Genomic DNA, 25,641 nt, shown 5'->3' with positions numbered 1-25,641 from the left:
TGTCCATCTATATAAAATTATTCACACATGCTGTAAATCTAAAAGGCCATCATCTGAGACATTAACTGTTATTCTCTTAGCAGATCCTGCCTGAAACATTTTCTGTTTATTAGATGAGCTTCTCATCCCAAACACACTCTCCTGCAGCCCCACTGCCCCCCCCCAACTACTCTTATGGTTCAAAGATAGCACAGTAGTTAGGTACTTGGGGATTCAGGACTTTGGGTTGGAGAGAAATCATACAAGAGCATATTGTGGAACAAGTAATGGAAAACAATGTCTTCTTGCTTATTGAAAATCAGTGTATCAAGTCAAAATATCATAAACAACAAAAATAAAACTCAAAAATCCATTATATTTTGAAAGACTGATCTAAGGAAATCAGTTCAAGTCATTCCTACAAAACATTAAAAACTCATCTCTCATGCAACAAAGTCTCACATTTTCAGGGCATTATACGTCAAGAATAGTTCTTAAATACCAGAGGATTTCACTTCTTCATGGATTTTGGACAATTACATTAAAGACTGCAAAAGAGCAACTTCTGAATTTCTACATTTACATGTGCACACTTCAGACATTGTTGTATAAAGCTCCACTATTAAAATTGTACAACTTAGTCCATTATCTTTTGTATTCTAACATCTGCTCTCAGATTGCCACTGAAGCAGCTCCCTCTCTCAGAAATGGTGCATAGTGCATCTTGTTCTTGATGCATTTTGTTTTTCATGCATTTACAATGAAGGTCAACAAAAGAAACATGGAAATTTTGGTTAACTTAATAATGAATTTGTGTATGTTGTACTGCAAAACCAACGTGCTTTTCCCCCATAATGCATTATCAGATAGCAAAAGGTTGTGACACATAAGTAACACTACAATCAGCACGCCAGGATAACCTACGGCTTCAGGTAAGTAACCACTAATGAAAAAAAAAACAAAATGCTGGAAATGCTCCTGCTGAGTACTTCCAGAATTTTCCTGTTTTGTTATTTCAGATTTCCAGCATCTGCAGGCTTTTTCTTGATTTTTTTCAATTTTTAAAAAAAATTTTATTTACAGCACGGTAACAGGCCCTTCCGGCCCAACAAGTCCGCGCCGCCCATTTTTTAAACCCAAATTAACCTACTATTAAATGTTAATAGTTCATTGCTGGCAGAAGCAGCTATCAGTGTGAGACTGGTAGAAACATACAGGGTCAGGCCATGCATGGGTGTTAAGCTCCCTTTCTGGAAAACATTAATGAAGCAGTTGCACTTTTGCAAACACAGCTCTTCAGTTTGGTGCTATTCCATTTGAAATTACAGCCTCTGGTTTCTTAGTTCAGTAGTACAACCTCTTGGCTACTGCACTGTAATCACATCCTTTAAAACCTTTTTGGGATGTTGCAGAAAAGGCAGGCGTTTATTGCCTACTCCTAGTTGTCTTTGAGAAGGTTAGTTACTAGATAGACAAGAATGGTGCCAATGTTGGGAACATTCATCAGAGCAGACCTTGCAGGAAAAGGTTATTGATCTCAGTTGCTAACACTGTTTCTCTCCAATGATGCTGCTGGAACTGCTGAGTATTTCCAGCATTTCAGCTTTTTTTTTCCCCAGACTTCCACCATGTGCAGTTTTTTTTTGCTTTTCAAAGATAAGCAGCCTTGATCCTGAGCCAAACTAACTTGTCTCACTCAGAACTCTGCCAGAGGATCGTACTTGGTTTTAATGCATCAAAGCGCAAAATAAAAGTAGTTAGCACTTCTGCTCCTGACTACTCTTCAGTAACATTTTCTGATGAATGGATGTATAGCAGGCAAGAACAGGATCAGACTAGAAGTTAGGAGGTTATGCTGGTGAGAACACACGTGGAATATTGTGTTCAGTTTTGGTTACAATGCTACAAGAAAGATGTTACTAAGCTGGAAAAAAAAGAGTACAACAAAGATTTGCAAGAATGTTGTCAGGACTCGAAGGGCTGAGGTTGGACAGGCTAGGACTTTTTCCTTGGAGTATAGGAGACTGAGGTGATCTTAGAGAGGTTATAAAATCAGGAGGGACATATATAGGGTGAATGCACCCTATCCTTTTGGGTTAGGGAATCAAGAACTAGAGGGCATAGGTTTAAAGTGAGAGGGGAAAGATTTAATAGGAACTGGAGGGACAACTTTTTTTAAAACAAAAAGGTGGTAAGAATATGGAATGAGCTGCCAGAAGAAGTGGTTGGGGCAGGTACAATAACAACTTTTAAGAGGCAGTTGGACAGGTACATGGATGGGAAAGGTTTAGAAGGATATGGGCCAAACACAGGCAAATGAGGCTAGCTTGGATATGCATCTTGGTCTGTATTGACCAGTTGAGCTGAAGGGCCTGTTTCCATGTTGTATGATGATTCTATGAACACTACTTCATTGTTCCTTTTTTATTTGCACTATTTTGTAATTTACAGTAATTTTATGTTTTGTACTGTACTGCTGCTGCAAAATTCTAAATTTCACATCATATAAGACAATGATAATAAACCTGATTCTGACTCCATGACTTACTCCCTCTCTTTGAATAGGTTAGAAGCACTAACCATCTCAGCTCAAGCATATAGAATGGCTGAGGTAATGGAGACTAGCTAAACCTTGTCAAAATGGATAGCATATGTCACATCTGGTTGAGGAAAAGTAAATAAATTAAAAGAATTCATTAATAACTGGATCATGGAACACCACATATTATATGTTCCAAGTTAATGCTTCGCGTATTACTAGGATACAGGCTTGCACCCATAATCCTGAGTTTACTCATATCATGGAACAAAAGTCCCCTCTTTCCATAGCCTACAAATGTACAGTAGAAAATGACACTAAACAATTCACTCCCAAGTGGCCATTAAGCACATACCACAAAATTATTTTTAATCTGGTCTGTGATCTGACAATCTCATTCATTATTGGTGGCATTACTATATTCCAAACTGTGCCAAGTTAAAATCAGAGCAATACTGAATTACTGGTTTGAAAAACTCAAGTGGTTAAGAATTTGGCACACACTTGGATCAGACCAGAAAGAATGTTACACTTGCAACAGCACCTTCAGACATTGCAGCAAACATCTTGTTACTCTTTGATGGTAAACATCCCACGTCCTGGTACCCAAGTAAATCATATCAACATAAAAACTCATGTCAAAATGTTTTAAAGGTTTGTGGGAATAAAAAAAAATTGGGCAATAAATTCTACAAATTGTTGAACTGTAAATTCCAGCAGAGCAACAATACTGCTGTGTTTATCAGGTTATTCAACAAGCAGGGACTGACTGCATCAAAGCCACTAATTATCATCAGTTTCTGATTAAAAGCTGTTATGTGTAATATATACATATTCCCCACCCCTTTACTTCCCAGCACAAAATCAACACCTGATAATTACACCACTTTAAAAAAAGAGAGACCTGGTTCAACATTGGCAGGTTGGTTTTTTTGCCCCCAAATAAAAATAGTGCCATTTCCACGGCAGGGCAGTGTTAAACTTGCTTCATCAACCATTGGTAGTTGATTATTAGTCCAACCTGGCAAAAGCACGTCTGACACAAAATGATTGCATGTGACCAAGAGGCATAGGGAAAGTGAAATTCCACAGGTGTGAATTACACTCAAACACAATACATGAATAATAGACTTGGCCAGGCAAAACACGAATCCTGCAGTAACCCAGTCATTATCTGCTTATGCAGAAGAGGAAACCCTGCACTTAATTACAAATCTATTTTAAGCTCATTTCATTCGGTGTGCTCATGATGAGCTTTCTGCATCATTATTTAAGGACTCTACTACTTGTGTGTTTTTACTAATTACATTGAAGAGTTGATTCTCATGGATATAGCTTTAGGATGTAGTGGGTATGCCTAGTTGTCAGTATAGAACACTGTACACTGAAGTACAAATGAGAAACAAATGCAATGCTGGGATTTGGACACTTGAGCTCTCTATTTGATATGGCTTGGTTCCAGTTCCCTTTGAATTGTGCCACTTACTGCCTTCCTGCTGGTGGGTTCCTGTAGCAGGAGACAACCTAGAAATGGATGATTGTCAGGCACCTCCTGCCCATCTGTGGAAAAGTCTGCAGTTCCCACATTGGCCTCATTAGCCAACCTAAAACCCACAAAACCAGAGTGGAAGCAATTCATCCTTGATCCTGAATTTGCCATTGTGATGCCACAGCAGATATATTAATGAGTGCACTGTTTATTAAATGAAAGGGGATTCTGCATCCATAATTAATCATTGATGGTTAGCATTCCTGGCAGCATGTGGATTGCACTTGGTCTTGACACCGTTTGTGGCTTGGTGGGCTCAAGCTGCAGGTTTGTCTCCTCGGCTGAAGTCAGGTTTTGCACTTATTAGTAACCACCCCCCACCATGTGGGTGGCCTTCAAACTATTTCTTGATGTCTTTCCCTAAGTGGAGGTGAAGGCCATTAAGGAATCTTTTTGCTTTTGTCCCTTTGATAGGCAGGAGGTGCCCGACCTCTATGTGGGGAATGGACTGGGTAGAATGTCACTGACTGACAACAGTGGGATGTGTGGGGGATGTGTTTGGAGCAATAATTTGTGTGACAAAGACCTTGTGCATGGAAGACTGCAGTGGGGGTGTGAGACAGGAGAAAAATATTATATTGAAGCATATTGAGTAAGAATGAAGACTTTTAAGAGCATTATTGCTTACAAATTCAGTTGCACCACATTTGTTTTCAATGCGATGTACAAATAATGATCAGTGCCTATTTGCAGCACCCTGGAAATCTGATCAGGCAGTTCCAGTGATCAGTCAACCTGGCATCCCGATGTGATTTTTCATGTCAGAGGATGACACCAATCCCCATGCAACATACCTGCTGAAGCACTGAAAGACAATTTGGAACACATTGTCAGGTGCCTTCTGGACAATGGATAACTTCAGGACAACAGGGTCTTTCTTGCATAGCACCAGACTGGAACATACATAGACAAGGGAAGGATTCACTTTCATTCTTGGCCACCACCTAGCCTCTGGATTGTATCAATCCTGCAAATATACCATAGGCTGCCAATCTGCTTATCAATTCCACCTGCCACCCTCCCTGACCATGACCTCTCTTCAACAGTATCACCAAATGCGGCTCTCCTCCTGATTTCTTCCCCTCCCTTCCCCCAAACAAATATCCTACTTCAAAACCCCAACTAAATACTGGGCTCTAAAGTCCACTTCCTAAGCAGAGGGCCAATGACCAAAAGTGCTGTGCCCTTCTGACACCCTTTGAGAGGTGCACTAGACGCACGTTGTGCAGTCCCTGTGCCTTTTGTTGCCTTGCTCATGTGTAGGTGCAATCTGATACACATCATTTGATCACATTAAGAGATTGTCAATGTAGTGGAGATGCAAGGGACTGGAGTTGCTGGAATCTGGAGCAACAAACATGCTGGGAGAAACTCAATGGGTCAGGCAGCATCTGTTTGGGGGTGGGGGTGAGGGGATATAGACAATCAATGTTTTGGGTCAAGACCCTTCATCTGAAGGTGTTCAGCTTGGTTTCATACCTAGAGAACTGCTATGTTTGACAAAATGTAGTCTCCTTTTCTCATGTTTTCTCCTACAAGTTTGATCCAAAATTAGGTTCAATGACTCAAATGTGAAATGCCACACTGTTGGATCTCAAAAAAAATGTAAATGTAACTGAAGCTAAGGTGGCCAACAAAATTAAAGATGCGATATAATTAAATCTGTAATTTGAGGTCAAAGATTTCTTTCCAAAATATCTTAAATTTCCAACTTATTTTCAAACAATTGAGTACTCCTATGGTTGATTTAACTGTGCTTTTACAGCTGTACCTTAATTGAATTGCTTGTGCTTTCAGGCAGGGAAAAAGGAAGGCAAAAATTGATAAGTTTTCCCAACTTGTTTATCTTACAGTTTGTGACTTTTAACCCTTTGTGCCACATGACAAAAGCCACAGTGTTAACAGCAATTCCTTAGTCACAATGAGGTTTGAGCATTCAGATTAAAGCATTCAACCCATCATACTTTTCCCACAACTACAAGTTTTCTTTGCTGAAAAGCTTGCCTTAATCATTATATTTCCTGTGAACATTTAGAACATCTGTGAGTGAGGAAGGAGTGAAGAGAGAAAACTAAAAACATGAAGCAGATGGCAATTGTGGGGGTGGCAGTGGTAGGGAAAGTGTCCAAACCTAGGTTGTCCTTAACTGAAAATGTGGAAATAACTACCACAATTAGTTGAGGTGAATAGCTTAGGTGCATTTAGAGTCAGAGTTACACGGAATGAAACAGGCCATTCGGCCCACCCCCCCATCCTGACCAGTGGGCACCCACCCATATTAATCCCATCTTCCAGCATTTGGCCCATAACCTTCTACATCGAGGCAATTCAAGAGCTTGTAGACACTTCTTAAATGCTATCGGCAATTCTGCTTCCACCACACTCAAGCAGTGTACTCCAGGTACTCATCACTCTCTGGGTGAAAAAGCCTTCCCTCAGATCCCCTCTAAATCTCTTTACCCTTTACCCTAAATCTAAGTCCTCTTTTTTTTTCTGCCTCTGATATTGGGAAAAGTTTCCTGCAGTCTCCCTAATCTATACTGCTCAATCTTATCTGCCTCAATCACGTCCCCTCTTAATCTCCTCTGCTCCAGGGAGAGAAGTCCTAGCTTTAGCAGTCTCTCCTCATTACTGAAACACTATCCCAGGCAACATCCTGGTGAATCCCCTCTACACCCTCTCCAGTGCTGCCACATCCTTCCTACAGTGTGGGGACCAGAACTGCACACACAGTACTCCAGGTTTTTAAATGAAGCTGGAGCATAACCTCCCTGCTCTTATATTCAAGATGCTGACTAATGAAAGCCAGCATCCCATATGCCTTCTTTCCCATGTTATCTACCCGTTCTTCCACCTTTGAAAATCTTTGTACTTGTACTCTCCCTAGGACCTTATCATCCAGGTGTGTGCCTAGCTGCACGAGTACCCCCAACATATAACACCTTACATTTACTTGGATTTAAAAAAAAACATCTGCTATTTCTCAGCCCATTTCACCAACACATTGATATCACCCTGCAGCCCAAGACTACTCTGCATACTATGAACTCCACTTCATGTCATCTGTGAACTTACCGATCATTCCTTCTGCATCCACGCCATTCATGTATATTACAAACAGCAAACACCAATCCCTGTTGAACACCACTAAATCAGACACCCAATCACAAAAATAACCCTCCACTATCACCCTGTCTCCTATTGCCGAGCCAAGTGGAAGGTGGAAAGGTATCAGAAGAAGATGCAAATACAATGAAATGCTGATAATGATGACTGAAGATGGATGGCTGCTTGTGTGATGCATAAACACTGGAATAGACACTGTGGCCTGTTTCTATACTGAAATATCCATGCATTATTAATGTGTCTGCATTGGGAACTCTAAAATGCCAATGATAAGCAGGAGATTATAGAGTTAATCTACAAATAAGAATTAAACAGTGCATAAATCAAAATAAAGCATAAAACACAATCCTCAATTATTACTTTGTGTAGAAAAAGCTTATTTTCTCCTGAGACCACCCATACATTCTATCATCTGCCCAAACTACATCAACTGACTTAATTTCCAGTTTAAACACCTCCTACTTCAGCACTATGTTGAAATTTCCCTCACGTGGATCATGATGATTGATCTTGGAACTGGAGACTGTTAGCCTGGTGACAATATGTGGTGCTTTGTAGGATGGGGGTGTTGAGACTGGCTGGAGATTTTACCTTGCTTGGGATGACTGATGTTGACACAGCTTGTCATATGTAGGAAAGTTCTCCAGTTTTTGGAGTGAAAACTTAACCTTGATGGACAATTTAATAAAAAAAATGTTGGGAAATACAAATGAACAAATTGAGTGATGGCAGAACTAACTTTGGAGAAAAGTGAAAAGGAAACACCTTTATTCTCCACCCTTATGCAAAGAAAAATTCATCCCATCTCCACAATTTTCCTTTAAATACCATAAGAAACAATAGAAAACCTCACTAGGCATATAGCTTCACCTTTAGCCCAAGTTATGCCTCAATTATAAATTCTAAAGGATCTTTTGAATCTTAGTTGACAATAAGAGAAACACAACAACATAGAATAATAAGTTCTACTAAGTAATGCCAAAATGTTGCATCTTAGCCCAAGGTCTGCAACATCCAATGACTCTATGCAGCATTACTATAAATAAAAAAAACATCCCAGAACAAAGGATGGTCTGGAGAAGATTAGCAAGGGGATGGGGCAGTGGTGAAGTGGTGGAAGGAATTGGGAGTACAAACTGGGCTGATGGCATTTGTTTACTGATCATATATTCAAGAAGATTCACCTACTCCAAGTGATTTTAGTTGACAAGATCTCAAAACCATTTTTACTACTTGAAAATCAAAAATAAACTGCAGATGCTGTAAATCCAAAATAATGTTTACATTCTTTTAAATTAATTTTTGTCACAGACATGTAACTATCAATGCAAAAACAAACTGCCAAAGGAACTCCAGGATCAAACAGTATCTATGGAGGCAAAGGGATAGTCGATGTTTCAGGTCATGCTGGATACACCACTACACCATTAACCCCCCCTCCCACTCCCCCCCCCCCCCCACCTTCAGCCCCCTTTCCCATTAGCTCCTCCTGACCCCACACCAACCCCTGCCCTTCTTACTATCCCACCCAGCTCTCCCTCCTGGATGCTGAGTAGTATGTCCTCACAGAAGCCTCAACCCTGCACCCACAACTCAATGAGTTCCAGGCCTGACACGATAGAACAGTGCAGCACAGGAACAGGCCCTTCAGCCCACAATGTCTGTGCTGAACATGCCAAATTAAACTTCTCCCTTCTGGCTGCACAAGCTCTTCTTCCATGACCTCCGCCTCCACGTCTATTTCTGTGGCAGGAAGACACCACCCTCACCAATGACAACCTCTTCTCACGTCTCCAACACTGCTTCCTCTTGGACACCCCTTCTAGCCTTTTATCCTCTCTTGACCTCTTCAATTCCAATTGCTGATGCGACATCCAATATCCTCACTCACTCCAACCTCAACCCCTCCAAACGTGCAGCACTCTGTTCACTGTGCACCAATCCCAACCTTGACAAACTCGCAAATAAGGATAGTGCTGTTGTAGACTGGCAGGCTGACCTCTATCTTGCAGGGGCCAGACGGCAGCTCTCCATTGTTTCCGCATACTTCTCCCTGGGCTATGACACCCACCCATGAACATCAGGCCACCGACCATTACAGATCTCATCACATCAGGAGATTGCCCCTCCACAGCCTTCCACTCCGGGCAGCCTGCTTCAAGCTCTCCAGTCCTGATACAGGATCATGACCCAAAACATTGACCATCCCTTTGCCTCCACAGATGCAGATTTCCTCCAGAAGTTTTTGTTTGGATTATGATATTTAAGACAATGATTAATATTCCTGTGACAATGATTAATTTAAAAGAATGTAAATTTCTTTACCCTAGTTCTAAATCTCGCCCCAATCGCCTGTTAAACTCAGTGGTGAGTGTGCTGACATATATCTTTAACAAAAGAGGCATATGGAAAAGACAGAGCTTTTAGTTCTTTGCATGTTCTCTGTGCAAATGGAGAAAGAGGGCCATACTCACTGTCATATCCACAGCACAACATCGCCACCCAATGGCAAAGAAATATCTGCACCAAATAACCCCAGTTGTAGCCTATGCTGGGGGAAAACAGCTGGTTGAATTAGGCGGATAAGGCGAATCAAGCAATAAAGCATGACGGGACTCAAGGCAGTGTGGTATTCTCAGTAAGTGGGAGAGTGGGGGGGGGGGGGCAGGAGGAAGAAGTGGGAGACAGACAAAAGACAAATCAAGAGGGAAAGGGGAAGAGAGGTTGGGGAGGGGAGATTGGAAGTAGGAGAGATCAGGATAATGGAGACAATGAGGATAGCGTAGGCAAGATCATGTGTATGGATCATGTGTGTTTGTATCCATGTGGTTTTGGTCAGGGTGTTTCTGTATGTGCTGTGTGCATGTGTGATAACTACATACAAATGACAGGCAAGTTTGAAAACCAGAACCTGGTCTCCAAATGTCTTGGATCTCCTTGCTATTGGATCAAGGCAGTAACCAGTATGCAATTGCCACTCCTCATTTAAAATATTCACACACAAGCATCTTTCACTTCTCTGAAATGGGGTGGAAGCAAGTTATCCTAGACCTGAAGGGACTCAGTAGAAAATGTGAAATTACTATTCCCTGAGCAACATTGGGAGCATAGTGGACATCCTTCCACACAGCACAACTTTAATCAGCATGTTCCCAGATGGTGTGATTAGTGTCATTAGGAATAGAACTGATCCATTGAATAGGTATTCTTCAAAGGTTCCCTATTGGGAAAATGTTGCCCTCTACTGTTGCTGTGTTGTTTAATCAGAGCAGTAATATGACGAACTATAATGAAAGCAAAAAGTAAATGTGAAGGATTGTGCTCAAACATCTTCCTGCCATGGCCTTGGTAAATCTGCATTACCATGGATGCAACTCAACTCATTTGTTTTTGAAGAGGAGATGTTCCTAAATAAGAACTAAATGAAAAAAAACTACAGTTAATCCTGAGCACCTGCTACCACCCTGGTCATTGCATGATAGGACTTCAATAGAGTTTGATTTATCATGATAATCAATCCCCATCAATAACCCTTGTCAGATCCAGGTACAAAAAACAAAGGAAACCTCTACAGCCCCTAATGACCTCCAAAGTAGGTACTGCAGGCCAAATTTGGCCTCGGCAACAAACTGGTCCAGCTTAGATATCCTACCATCCATGAGGCTCATGTGTTGTGTTGTTGTAAAACTTCCATGGTCATCCACCATTGCACACAGTGCAGATCACAGGGGAAATATTGAGGAGAGGAACGCAAAGGCTGAAGAAAGTCTCATAAGGTAATGGGTCAGAGAGTGGATTGAGTCTGAGGTTTTAGGTGACTTTTAAGGATTGGTTAGAGGGACATTCAAGAACAGAAAAAAAGTTGGGGGGGGGGGGGGGGGGGGAGGGAAATACTCAAAATATGGATCAAGACCAGTTACGTGTGATGGAACTCAATGAGAGAACCATGGGCTGCTGGGTGAGGAGACTGGGTGGCAAGGTAGGAGAAGGGGTTGGGATTTGCATGGGTTTGGTACCATGGATGTTGTGGTAGTGGGCAGAAAGCAACCTCTGGAGTAGATGCGCAAGGAAGGCGTCTACTTGGAGAACACGGACAACCCCAATATCTTCACAGCAGCCCAGTAAAGTCAGGGCCATTAACCAACTCCAAATAAGTACTCACCCCTTTGGTTATGATCTCCTGCAATGTACGAGTCCTGTGAGATTCAAAGGCCTTGCAAAGATGGAATGTGAAACCACACAACTCCAAATAGTACCGGAAAGTCCCTTGTTTTTAAAGAACATTAGAAACAGAAGTAGGAATAGACTATTCAGCTCTTTGCACCTGTTCTGCCATTCACCAAGATCACCGTAGACAACAGAAGTAGGAATAGACTATTCAGCTCTTTGCACCTGTTCTGCCATTCACCAAGATCACCGTAGACCTTTTAACTCAGCACCACTTTCTGCATTAACTCCAGATCAACTTGACTCCCATAAAATCCACTGATCTATATTTTGAACATACTCAGGGACCAAGCCTCCACAGCCTTTGTTCTCCCGTTTCCATCAAACCTGCTCTAATGAGACTTTCCATATTGATACCTTTCAGATGTCTTCCTTTTTCCTTAATCACAGCTTTCCCTAGTTGAGAGAGCTCTCAGAAGCCTTTAACATTTCCTGCACCTCTGCTCTCACTACCTTTTCTCAAAATCAGAAGAAAGATAGAGTTCCCCAGTTCTCATTTTCCAGCCCACTGGCTTCTGTATTCAATGGATTGTGCGTTGCAATGTCTGTCACCTTCAATGAGGTTCCATCATCAATTGCTTCTTCCCCTCTCCTCCAGTCTCAGCATGCCCTTTATGACTCCTTGGTTTGCTCTCGCATCTCCACCAGCCATTCCCGCTCTTGTGGCACTTTCCCACGCAATTGCAGGAGTATTGTTGCAACAAAACCTGCTCTTTTACCCTGTCCATCATCCAGGGACTCAATCCATTCTTCCATGTGAAGCAGCGATCGTCTTTCACTTCTTCTGATCTAGTGTATTGAATCTGGTGCTCACAATGAGATCTCTTTTATTCTGGAGAAGCCATACACAGATTGGGTGACCATTTTGCAGATCACCTTTGTTCAGTCCACAGAGGTGACCCTGAGCTTCCACTTGCCTGTCACTTTAATTCTCCATCCAACTCCCACTCTGACCTCCTATCTATTCCAACAAGGCCCAATTCAAGTTTGAGGAACAGCACCCTCATTCTTTGTCTCGGCACCTTGTAGTCCTTGAGAGCCAATACTGAATTCACCTCGCTCATTTTCTCAGAACTGGTTAGCTCTGCTGTAGGGTTACCTGTCTGTAACATTAACTCAGTTTTTCTCTCTCTACACATGCTACTGTGGACAAGCAGCTCCTCAGATTAGGGAGCTGGGAATCATGGGAAGGATGGCCAAGCTGTCCTTAGACTAGTGGAAGATCCAAATCCACAAAACTAGCTGGGCCAGACATGCAGTCTGAGCTCATAGGGACTATGGCAAGAGTAGGTGCTACTGATCACATGCAGATCCATTAATGAGTGATTGAATATTTAACATCAATGTCGATCCAGGGAAAGATAAACAATACTGAAGACTGAATGGAGCCAAGGTTTCCTGCCTCTACCTTATTTGAAGGGCTGCATTCAAAGCTTTCCCCAAACTCTTAGTCCCTTTGATGTGACTAGCCTCCCATCTTGCATCCGAGCTGACAGCAGTTTTGCAAAGGCCACAGCAGGTGTATAACTAACTCCCATGAGCAAGCCAGAGGAGCAATAACTCCAGCCTGGTAGTCAGCAGTGAAGACCAGCAGCCAGCAAAGACCACAGCCAAAAGGCCTACTTTGAGGGCTCCAAGGGAGTGAAGACAGAAAGAGCACCACCTAAGGCAGGTAACCAACTGTTGAAGAGTAGAGAACTGGACTCTGGGAGCCTAGCGAAGACTCCTGTGACCAGCCCAACCGTAATGGATAGTAATTGGGACTCAGATAGTTAGAGCTTAAGTATTTCATGATTGTGTCTCTGTGTATTAAGCTGCATTTGCACCAGGATCTGACTTATGTCCTCTAATTTGCCTTGGAAGCACCTGGGCAAAGCACTCTTAGATATTGGCTGAAATGCTCAAAAAGCAGAGGAGCAACCCCTTATTTGTTGGGCATTTCCAGAACAGATTAGTTTCAGTTCTTTGCAACAGTTCTAACCTGCTTTTCACAGCTCTTAATATCCAATTGTTCTCTCTCTTCTTCTCTCAGTGCCCTGATCAATCAACTAGATGGTTTTGTAAACAGCGCACCTCCATGGCAACTTGGTCTCACTCTGTCAGAGATTTTCCTTTTGTCCTATTCATCCCTCTCCCAGCCTCTCTGGAACTTAAAACTAATTTGTTTTCTCACTTTTCCAGTTCAGATATGGGTCCTTGACCTCAAACATTAACTCTATTTCTCTTTCCACAGAAGCTGCATGACCTGCTGATTGGTACCAGCTTTTTTGGTCTTTATTCACTAAACTGACACACTATTCTGTCGAAGGAAGAGATTACCATGCAGTCAAAGTAAAAAGGTTCAGAGATATACTCAAAGCCTCTGAAAAATATGCACCATCTCTACTGACTACTGAGAATCCCTGACTCAAAGAACCTGCTGCCGCAAAACAACAAATTTCACGACATACAGGTCAGTAATAATAAAGCTGATTCTCATGGCTGTTCAAAGTGAAGGAGCAATTGGGATAGTATTGTGAACCTCAAGTCCACGTGCGTGGTGTACATAAGCCCGGAAGGAGCGCACCACTTCACTGACTACCTGGCCACCCCATCAGGCACCTCCTGGTGCTTCAGCAGAAGAGTCTGCAGTTTCCGCATTGGCTAAAGAGTCACCCAAGAACTCACAAAACTACAAGAAAATGACTTTCAAGCAGTAAGAGTAGTACTAAATGCCACATGCCCTCAAGTAGCTGATTGCAACAACAGCACTTTCTAGCTCTACATAAACCACCTAGTCCAATCTTTTTCCGTAATATTTTCTTTCCACCAATTATACTATCTTCTGCTTCACCAATGGTTCATGGCTTAAATTTTACATTCTGAACACCCCAAGGCTAAAGAAAATGTTTCTATTTCTATTCATTTTCTCATTGTCTTAAATTTGTGCAGCCTCACTGCAATCTTATTAACTGATTGAAGACCTCCATCTGATCACATTGAGAATTTTCCTCTCAAAGAAATATCAATTTTTTCCCGAGTCTCTTCCTACAACTGCTCCTCCCTTGTTTCTGGTAACATCCTCATGATTTGACATTGACTTTTGCATTGTTTCATAATGGGCGTCTCAAAATTGTATACAAACAGGAAGTCCCCGGGTTGCGAACGAGTTCTGTTTTTGAGGCTGTTCGTAACCTGATTTTATCTGCAACTCCGAAGAGTGTCCGCGCACGCGCACTTGGCCCGGGGATCGCGGCCACACATATGCACTTGGCCGGGGTTCCCCGGCCGCATGTGCGCCCTTCGCCCAAGGTTGGGCCAAAGAAGGTGTACCGCATCCGTGGTAGGATCGGGGGCTGGGCCCGCTTACGAACAGACCACGAAGGTCGGTTTGTAAGTACGGGCATTCGTAAGTCGGGGACTTCCTGTACTCCAAATGTGACAAAGGCTGGTGTATAGTGAATATTAGCTATTAACTTTTACATTTTATTCCACAAATTTAAAGATTACATTTGGTTTGGACTTACCAACTTGCACTGCCATCTGCCAATGATGTGCGTCTCCATAGCAGGTCCTTCTCCCCCCCAACCCCTTTCAAGCTATTCACCACTTTTTTTTTTAAAATACAAAGATACCCCTCATTAATTCCTTTTATTCCCTCTGCCATTTTCTTAGTCATGTGTGTGTCTTACGAAACCACACTGAATCATTGTTTAAGAAAAATATACAAACCCACTGCATTTTCCTTATCTCTAGGGCTTCTCCAAAGAATTCACCAAGGCAGGTCATGCACATCCTACCTTTTGGACACACTGTGCTAACTGGCCCTGATTGATTGCATTTCTCCATGTGCCAAGTAATTTTAGTCCACATTATGGACTTGAGCAGATTACTAACAATAAAGTCCACTATCCATTGAGCAAGAAGTTTGCAGCAGATATCTTATTTCAAATTGATCCTGTCCCCATTGAGGGAACAATCTGCCCAAGTTAACTTTGAAAAATCCTCCTCCAGAACATCCAAAATTTAATTTTAACTATTTTCTTCATGTGAACATTAAGATTCAGTCAAATTTGTACAACTACAAATATAGAACATAGAACAGGGATAAGCCCTTTGGCCCACAATGACAGTGCTGACTATGATGCCAAGTTATACTAATCCCATCTGCCTGCACAGGATCTTTATCCTTCCATTCCCTGCCTGTTCATGTGCCTGTCAAAATGCCTCTTAAATGTTGCTATCGTATCTACTTCCACCATCTCCCCTGGCAGCACGTTCAAGGCATCTACCACTCTCAGTGTAAGTAAAACTTGCCTCGCACATCTCCTTTAAACTTTCCTCCTCTCACCTTAAATCCATGCCCTCTGGTATTTGTCATTTCCATCCTGGGGGAAAAAAAAGACTGTCTATGCCTCTCATAATTTTATATACTTCTATCAGGTCACCCCCACAGCCTCCAACACTCCAGACAAAATGAGCCAAGTTTGTCCAACCTCTCCTTATAGCCAATACTCTCTAATCCAGGCAATATCCTGGTGAACCTCTTCTGCACCCTCTCTGAAGCCTCCACATCTTTCTGTAATGCAGTGACCAGAACTGTAAACAATACTCCAAATGGGGCCTAACCAAAGTTTTATACAGCTGTAACACAACAACCCAACTTTTATACTCAATGCCCCTACCTTGCCATATGCCTTCTTTACCACCCTATCCATTTCTCTTGCCACTTTTAGGGAGCTATGGACTTGCAAAGACTTACAAATGAGTTTTAATATCAAACAAGATAGGAATGGAAGACAGATAGAATGGAAAAACTGGCCACATACACAACAGCCCATGGTGCCATTCAATGGCAATCCCCTCATTGCTTGACATTTCTGAAAAGTATATGGGGTTCCTCAAAGTCTATTGCTGGTCATTTTATGAAGACTCAGACCTGATGCACAGCATAACAATTAAGCTTCAGAATGATTTTAAGCCTAGTCATTTTAATATTACCACCCAAGTCCTGGAATGGTAGATTAAGGAAGTGAAACATTCACAGTACGACTACCATCCAATGAACAGTAAAACTGTTCCCAATTGAAAATGTGTTATTTTGTTCCACACCCTATCCACTGGTCATAATCAAATGTGATTTGTGGGAGCTGGTTGTGTGAAGATATGAAGCTGCATTTCCTCCATTATAACAGTGACCACATGTAAATTCCTTCATTGGCTGTGCAGTGTTTTGGAATTACTGAAGGTGACAAAATATGCTTTAAGATTAGAAGCCTTTTCTCAGTATTCCATGTAACTTTGGTTCTTCATACAAGTAGTCCTGAATTGAAAGCAAAAATGGTGAATACAAAGCTGTTCTGCAGCCTGGAATTCAGAACCTACCGTCCTCACAGGAAGTACTTTGTCCAGATCATTCAAAGTAATGTTTCTGTCCTCTTCAAACTTCCCTTTCACCATTCTGCACAAATAAAAGATGAACAGCAGCATTAGGCAGTACTCACTGTACAAAGCAAAGTCTGATAATCAAGGAAGAAGATGGGACATTGACAAGTACAACTCTGTTCATCTGATGATTAATAGCCCCCAACATGACAACAAAATTGTCTGAAGAAAACAGATTAATCAGTTTAGAAATACCATTTGCACACCAGCATATACTTCAATTTCACTTTTCATTCCCTCAAGTTCTGCAATTTAATTCCTCCACCCACTGTTGAATTTATTCAGTTCCTTTGCTGCAATGTGTCAGGCCACCTAATTGAATCCCTACGAAGTGGAAAATTAAGTTCCCTGTTCGACTCTAGCACAGCCTCTGCAGAGCTGTAGACTGCAGGGCTGCCAAATGGGAGCATCAGGCAGGAACCCATTTCAAAACTGGAAGGCAATCTTTCAAGATACAAATGGAAGTGGTATCAGAGATGAGTTGCCGCAAGATGTTTCTTTGGCAAATTCGCCTTTCTCCTCCAAGCAGGAGGAACCTGCTCACACGGAAACCTATCAATTCCTCCAGATAGATAAAAAAGGTTGTACTTGTCTATGAAATGAAAAAATTTTCAGTGCTATGTATGTGGCCAAATTACATCAATGCAAGCACCTCCTTATATTTTGAAGATCACTGCAGTAGGATAGTCTAAAGCATCAGTGTAGTACATAGAGCAGATTTTTCACTTCTTACATACGGGCCTACTGGATCATCAAGATGCGGCATGCAAAACAAAATAACACACAGAGGACCACATGTGCACATACCCACCCACGAGGAAGAGAAGTGGTTCCATGAATAAACAGAGTGGGTTAAGACAACAGATTGCCATGGATAAAGGGAAATATATCTGCATGGGTCATCGTACACTATTAGTTTTTTTTCCGACCAGCAGCTGGTTCACAGAAATAAAGCTATTCATTCAAATAGAATGGGTTGATGAATAGAATGTAGCTTTTACTGCAAATTTAGAGCATAGTAGATGATTAGCTTTATCAGGAAGATAGGAGCAAGTGTCAAATTAGGACTATTATACAAGATGTGATCAAATGTCACAAAATCGTGTGATTGCTTTACCTTTTAAAAAAATGGAGTAAGTTTACACATATACAGACAGTCTTTTTGGTCACAGTCTTTTTCCTGGGTAGGGGAGTCTAAAGCTTGAGGGATAATTTTAAAAGGTGAGAAGGAGACAAGTTAAAGAGGACTTAAGAGACAACTTTTCCCTCCCACACAGAAGGTGGTGGGTACATGGAGCGAGCTGCCAGAGGAAGCTGCAGAGGCAGGTACAATTACAATGATTAAAAGACATTTGGACAGCTGCATGTATAGAAAAAAGTTTAGAGGGATATGGGCCAAATGCAGGCAAAAAACAGGACTAGCTCAGGAAGGCACCTTGGTCGGCATGAACAACTTGGGCAGAAAGGCTCATTTCCATGCTGTATAATTCTATGACCACGACTTTGACTCTATCCCTGAGGCACTGCTTAGTTCACTGGAGGATAAGCTGTCTTAGGACAGGAGGTAATATCAATCATCAGTCAATGTATTTAATATACTAGAGTTCCTGTAGTACTGTCACAGATATTGCCATTATTTCTCTCTCTCAGAACCCATTTCTCCATTTCAGATTTTTTTTTACTTTCCACTTCATTTATCTTTACTATTCTTTCTGTATGACCCATACCTTCAGGCAATAGCTCATAACAGCGGGCATATGTTGTTTAATCACTGCAGTATGTGTAATAATTAGACTTATTTAAAAATTTAAATTCATTGTTGGCCTCAGCTCTTCTAGTTGTATGACGCTCTCAATTATTTTCTTAATGATGTAATCAATATGCATCTTATAACCTGTTTTCTAATGTATGTTGGAAGATGGAAGAGAAGATGTATTGGGTTGCCATAAGATGGGGAGTGGCAAGCTCAGACATCTTTTGCAAAATTGAATGGAGTGGAGAGGGGATGGGGAAAGGAGATGAAGGAGGGGGCTGCAACCAGAAGTAAAGAAATAGAGCTAGAATTAGACTTTAAAAGACAGAGCTTAAGAGAAGGAGATACAAGATAACTGGGATCTTTTAGAGTGAGAGGAATTGTAATCTGACAGAGAATGGGTTGGGGAGCAAGCGGGGCAAGATGCACTCACATGACACGAGGAGCAGGCCATCATGCTCTTCAAGCATTCCCCAGCACTTAATATGATCATGGCTGCCTCCACCTCTCTTCTGTGCCATTACTCCATCCCCCTCTATTCCTCGATCTATCAAATACGTTTTACCCCCACTTTAAATACTTGTGATGATCCAGCTTCCACCACCAACTGGGGCAGAGAATTCCAGAGATTCACCACCTTCTGCAAGAAGAAATTTCTACTTACCAGTTTTAAATGACTCCCTGAACTCCCACTAGTGAAAACATCCCAATATCTGCCCTGACAAGCCTCTTCAAGCAGAGGATGCTCTTTGGAAAAGCAAATTAAGTTTCTGACCATTCATTAAAAGGAATCTGAATTCAAATTCTGCCCAGAGGCAATAAAACTCCATAATAAAATACAGAAAAAAAAGCTGTAAACACTCAGCAGGTCAGAAGCACCTGTGGGGGAAAGAAAATAGTTAACCTTTTAGGTTTGAGACCCTTCCACAGACCAACAACATTAACAGTTTCTCTTTCTATGGACACTGCCTAACCTGCTGAGTGTATCTAGCATTTTGCTTTTATTTCAAATTTCCAGCACATGCATTTTTTTTTGTTGACTTCCAAATGAAACCCTTTGCTTGTTAGTTAGTCTAAACACAATTGCTAGTATGATGTGGGTCTAACACAGAACTTAACTCCCAATCTTAACCAGAGGGTGCTGCTGAGGAAAGTGATCATGGAACATTACAGCAGAAGGGGCAAAGTAGAGAGAAGATCAGCTCTGTATTTAAGCATGTGCTGCAGCAGCGAATACTAAAAGTAGAGAAGTGGCCCAACATCAAATCTTTCACATTATAGTCATGGAGTTGTACAACACAGGAACAGGCCTTTCAGCCCACCATATCTACCTGCTTATACTACCCAGGCAATGCATTCCAGATTCCAAGCACCATCTAGGTGGAAAAAAATTCTTCAGATGCCTTCTAATCCTCTTCCCCCTTATCCTAAACCTATGCCCCTTGATGAAAGCAAATGAAAACTGTGCCTGTGTTAAAGTTGAATCCAACTCCGGTAGATAAAAAATATGAAGATCAGAAAAGGGATACTTCTGCAATCAACAAAATGTGAATGAACCAGGTCTTCTGAAATGGCCTAGAATGCCAGTCAATTGCATCAAACCCTATCAGCTGCTCATGGGACAATTGTCACTATCACCTTCTCGGGACCACCAGCAAAGGATATACAAAAAAAAGATTGGTCTTGCCAGCTGCACCCACATCCAAGAATGAAAACAGGTTGCAACTTACCATGCAGTAGAACTTCCTATCTGTATGCTGGGCCATTGGGAATTCCTAAGAACAAAGAGAATGGTCTACCACAGTCTGCATGACTGCTCTTTCAGCCATGGATAACAACCTGTCCCTTTTGAGGCCTTTCAAGAGGCAAGCCGAAGGTTCTCCAACTGGAAAAAATGTCAAGAATTCCCCTTTTCACATTTGGAGAAGTGATACTTACCCTTCTCGCTCAATGTGAGGGAGGTACTTGGAAGCGTTTTGTAAATGCTTTCGATGAAACGAGGTGGTGAAATCTAATTTCTCGGGTTGTAGATCCCATGTTGCTCCACTGCAAGAGAAAACCCGCAAACATTATAACCTACAGGGAAACAGACCAGCATCAGGCTGTCCTTAAGTTGGTCGCTGGATCCAAAGGAACTGGCCTGGACATGAGAAATTCCATCATTCACTCTGCTTTTCAGAGGAATGGGTTAGTACCAGATGACCCATCTATCCCAGAAGTGTGCAAAATATAGCAGCAAAATTTGGGCCCCTTAGGAGGTAGAGGCAGATGCAGAAAGTTATAACAGGGAACAAGGAAATGACTAAGATACTAAACAAATAATTTTGCTTCCTTCTTCGATGTAGAAGTATATACTGGAAATTGCAGGCAACCAAGGAACTAATGAGAGTGCGAACATGAAGTAATCAATATTAATGAAGAAAAAGCTCAGGAGAAAAATGGCCTAAGTCCCTGGGTTCTAAAGAGGCTGGAGGGAGAGCAGATGCATCAGCAGTAATCATCCAAGACTTGCTAGATTCTGGAACATCGCTGGTAGAAAGGAAGGCTGCAAATGTAACACTGCTAATCAAGAAAGGAAAGAGAAGAGGAAAAATTATAGACCAGTTAGGTTGGCATCAGTTGCCAGGAAAATGCCAGAAGAGGATTAAAGGAGATTATAATGTGACTGGAGCAAACAAGTTTTTTCCTAAAGGAAAATTGTGTTTGACAAAATCTTGAGATTTGGGGAGGGGGCAGGGGATGTACCATGAAAAGTGACAATCAATGCATTTAGTAAATTTAAATTTTAGAAGGCATTTTATAAGGTTGCACATGAAATTGTAAAACAAAACATCGAGTTGGGGCTATTAGCATGGAGAGAGAATTGATCATCTAGCAGAAAAAATACCGATATCATTAATGCAGCTTCTTCAGGTTGGTGCTACTTCTGGAGGGGTGCAACAAGGGTCAGTGCTGAGCTATGAACTAGCTACAATCTATATTAATGACTTAAATAAAAAAAGTGCAACATCCAGTTTTGCTGGTGAAACAAAGCTGGTAGGAAAGTGATCGTGAGGAGTATCTAAAGGGTCTGCAAAGGGATATAGGCAGGTTATAAATGTCTGGGAAAGAATGTGGAAAACACAAGGTTATTCCCATTGGTAAGAAAAACAATACAGTAAAAATGCAAGAAATGTTAGTGTATAGAGGGACCTTAAAAGCACTGGCTCATGAAACACAAATTTAGCATTTGGGTATAAATGAGCAATTAGGAAGGCAAATGATATGTTGGTCATTATTACAGCAGCAGAAAAATAATTTCCAGCAGTTAAAAAGTGTGCTTGATTCAAAAACCAAATCAGTTGATCAGTATTATTTGGTTTTTGTAAATAATTTTTGTTGAACCTGAACAGGGCTTAGCTGAGTCTGTACCTGGGATGATGCACAATTTTAATGCCTATACCCAAGAAAGGACCTTCATCCCTGGGAGACGTGCACTGAGAGTTTACCAGATTGATTCCCAAAATGAGGGAGTTAGCAAATGAGAGTAAATCAAGTCGGAAAAGCCTAGATCCACTGAATTTTCAAAGAATGAGGGGTTGTCTTATTAAAGCACACAGTATTTGGAGAGAAACTAAAAGGTAAGATGCTGGGAGACCACTTCCTCCTGCTGATGAGTCCTGAGTACATAGCCACAGGATAAGGGCTACTATTTAGGACTTAATGGAGGAAAAATTATTTAAAATCAGAGCATTGTGAATATTTGGAATTCTCCAAACAGGGCTGTGGCTCTTCAGTCACAGAGTATATTTAAGGCTGAGACTGATAAATCTTTAGACATTAAAGGAACTGAAGGACGAGGGTGACAGAGTGGGAATGTGGATGAGGCAATCAACTATGATCTTGCTAAATAGCAGAGCAAGCTTGAGAATAGCCTGCTTGAGAAAAACATGCAACAGCCTTCTCTTGCATTTGTTTTCTACATTTCTATGTTCCTATATATATCACATACTTCTAATTTTGTGTTTTAATCTGCTCCTTTGAGGCATCTTATTTAGCCCCCACAGCAGACAGAAAGGATAGGTGACATACTCTTGCACACTTGCTCTGGGTGAGGCTGGTTATAAGCTCAGTTATGTGTAATAAAGTCATTCTTTTCTTTCTGCTCATAGCTATTTGTCCCACCACATTTATTTCACAAAGTATTTAAGATACGAGATTCTTAGAAACATGAAATGGAAGAAGAGAATGAACTGTTCCAAGGTCCAAAGAATGGGAAGTAATCTGTTCCCCATCTCCTCCACTACCACTTAATTATCTGGCCAAGCATTCTTGCTATCTTGACATGTTTGGCACTGACAATAAATAGCACCAAACAGAAGTTAAGATGATGAATAAGAACTGCAGTTCACTGGCAGAGGAATAAAGCCACAATAATAGATTGCAATGTGCCAACATCAAAAATGACACAAACCTAATAGTTCAGAATGTATTGGCAATAGAGAAGCGAGAGAGTGGGAGGATGAAAAGGAGGAGAATAAATCCCAAGAGGCCCAATAAGCCAGAGTCACGACTACATTTCCTCAAGAGTGAAGCCAACGGAGAGAGAATAGCATTTGTTAGGCTTACTTCTTTTTTCTGCTCTTCCAATTAATTGGTTTTGTATAACGAGAACAGAACAATATTTTTTAATAAATGATACACTTTGTGAGCATGATATCAATTTATTTCCTATGTCACATTATATCTAAAGGATCAGGGGACTCTATTTCTGTGAACTGAAGTTATTTAAAGAACTGGCTAACCTAGAAAGCAATGAGTTCCCTGGGGATGCCAGTACTCCCAAGCATTAAATCTTTTATTTAAATTAGAATGCAGTAAGTCACAGCAATTTCTTCACGTTGAATGAAAATCCAAACTTATTTAAATTTAAAACTTTTATTCAATTTGGGAGGTGCACAGACAACTTTGTTACATTTAGTTTCTCTGGCTGCATTTATCACCGTAATCCCCCTACCAGTCCAAGCTTTGCATAAAAAAGTATATTTCCACTGTTATAAATATTAATACTTGCCCCTGCTCATCAGCCTTTAATCTGCAAGGTACATGCTAGTCCAAAAGCTTTATTGCACATCCCCCAACTAAGAGACCCACACACTCTATTCTGGTATCTAAGCCACACAAGATTCAGAATAGTTGAAGTACTGACAAGAACAGGAAGGTCAAGTAATATTGCAGTCCCCCAATAACTTGAAGGGAAGTGGGGCACTGGAAAAAGTACAAGTTGCAGGGAAAAGCAGTTGGGGGATAACCAATTAAAAGTAAACATGGAAAAGCAAAAGCACATACCTGATATTTTCAAAGGAGTTAACTGCCCAGATATCTGTTCCTAGAATATCATAAGATGTCTCTTGGTTACAGATCTAGAAAGAGTAAAAACATCTACAGAATCAGCATTAGTACAAACACAAGATTTAACTCTGAACATTCATTATATGACATATAACCCTATGTTGCTAGGCTTCATGCAGTAGTGATAAATCTCCATCAGAAAGTCATGGATTCAAATCCCACTCCACAGACCTGATCATTTAATCTGGGCTGACACTTAGTGAGAAAACACAGTGTTAAGTAAAATTTTCAAACTGAAGTCTGTAAATTTTTGTCAGGTGTAGTTCTTGAGATATGGTTTTAAAGCAACACCTGACAGAACAACGAGAAAGGTTTGAGTGGCTTAAGGTTTTTCTTTTGTGTGCAAATCCAACCAGAGTTGGAACACACTTCATTTGATCTCTTATATAATGTTTAGTGGCATCTCTCTTTGGTAGTTGCTCCATAATAGTTTTTTCTTTCTCGTTAAATCATTTTAAATATGTTTTTTGCATTGCCTTCGAGTGATTTTTCTATAAACCAAAATGAGAAATGGCAACTTTTATATTATAGCCTTTAATTTAGGCACAGGGTGTCAACCACTGCCAGGCCTAATACAGAATGATTAAATGCGGAGCAATGGCACCTCTATTCTGATTATACATAGCTCCATATTCCCAACCTCAGGACAGCACCAGAGAGATTGTAGAGGAAATTTATGACAGTGCCACCAGGGCTGTAAAATTATAGTTGTGAGGAGAAAGTGGCTAGATAGGGGTGGTTTTATTTGGATCAAAGGATACAGAGGGGAAATTTAAATGAGACATATAAAATTAAGAGGCCTAGAAAGAATGAACAGGAAGGGCCTATATCCCTTGGTAGAGAAGCCAATATGTAGGGGTCATAGGTTTAAGTTAATTGGGAGAAAGAAATTGAGGAAATATTGTTTCACTTTACAAATAGTGGTACAGGTACAGAAAAACCTATATTTCCCGACACTAACCCAAAGCTCCTCACCACAACTTAAACACATTTCTGGTCTTTGGAAACATTGGTATTACCCAAAATAAGCTCCTCAAATAACTAATGATATCTACAACCACAAGAGAGACTGCAGGTGCTGGAAATCTGGAGCAACACACACCAAATGCTGGAGCAACTCAGCAGGTCAGGCAGCATCTATGGAGGGAAATGAACAGTTGACGTTTTGGGCTAAGACCCTTCATTAGCTGACTGTTCATTTCCCTCCATAGATACTGCCTGACCTGTTGAGTTCCTCCAGCATTTTGTGTGCATTGCAACTAATGAAATCTGCTGGTGATAAAGATCAACCTTTATCCATTAAGTTGTTTAGTTTGTGGCCAATGTGTCACATGCAACACAATGAGCATTGCACATATTCTCCATAGAAGGATCTGTCTACATCTGCCATTAGAACATGGAACAGTGCAGCACAGGAACAGACCCTTCGGCCCACAATGTTGTGCCGAACCAATTACCAATTGTGGAGCTTGTGAAAGACTTCAGGTAGACCATGGGTGGGAACAGAGGGAGAAATGGATCTATTATTCATTCAGAACATTTGGAGTCCAGGTATGAGGCATCAGAAATTGGGCTAGTTGGACATAAACAGGGATCCAAATTCCATCCATAATGAGCAAGATGTGAGGATTGGTTGGAACAAACACCAGGGAC

The 25,641-nt window shown here is 41.2% G+C and overlaps 1 protein-coding gene across 4 annotated transcripts in view; it reads right to left on the bottom strand.

Moving 5' to 3' along the window:
- The window catches only part of ctif (CBP80/20-dependent translation initiation factor), a 159,750-nt gene that overhangs the window by 62,053 nt on the left and 72,056 nt on the right, over window positions 1-25,641 (bottom strand). For 3 of the 4 annotated variants that reach the window (XM_052040136.1, XM_052040154.1, XM_052040143.1), the window contains exons 4-6: window positions 23,926-23,999; window positions 20,536-20,643; window positions 16,785-16,860 (exon numbers count right to left, since the gene is read on the bottom strand). In XM_052040136.1, coding sequence (XP_051896096.1) covers window positions 16,785-16,860; window positions 20,536-20,643; window positions 23,926-23,999 — 258 coding nt within the window. The remainder of the gene's footprint in view (window positions 1-16,784; window positions 16,861-20,535; window positions 20,644-23,925; window positions 24,000-25,641) is intronic. The other variant, XM_052040162.1, reaches the window with a different exon arrangement.

The sequence above is a fragment of the Pristis pectinata genome, chromosome 2 (assembly GCF_009764475.1).
Source record: "Pristis pectinata isolate sPriPec2 chromosome 2, sPriPec2.1.pri, whole genome shotgun sequence".
Classification (NCBI taxonomy): domain Eukaryota; kingdom Metazoa; phylum Chordata; class Chondrichthyes; order Rhinopristiformes; family Pristidae; genus Pristis; species Pristis pectinata.
The sequence above is the reverse complement of the archived record's forward strand: the minus strand, read 5'-3'. Positions and strand labels throughout refer to the sequence as shown.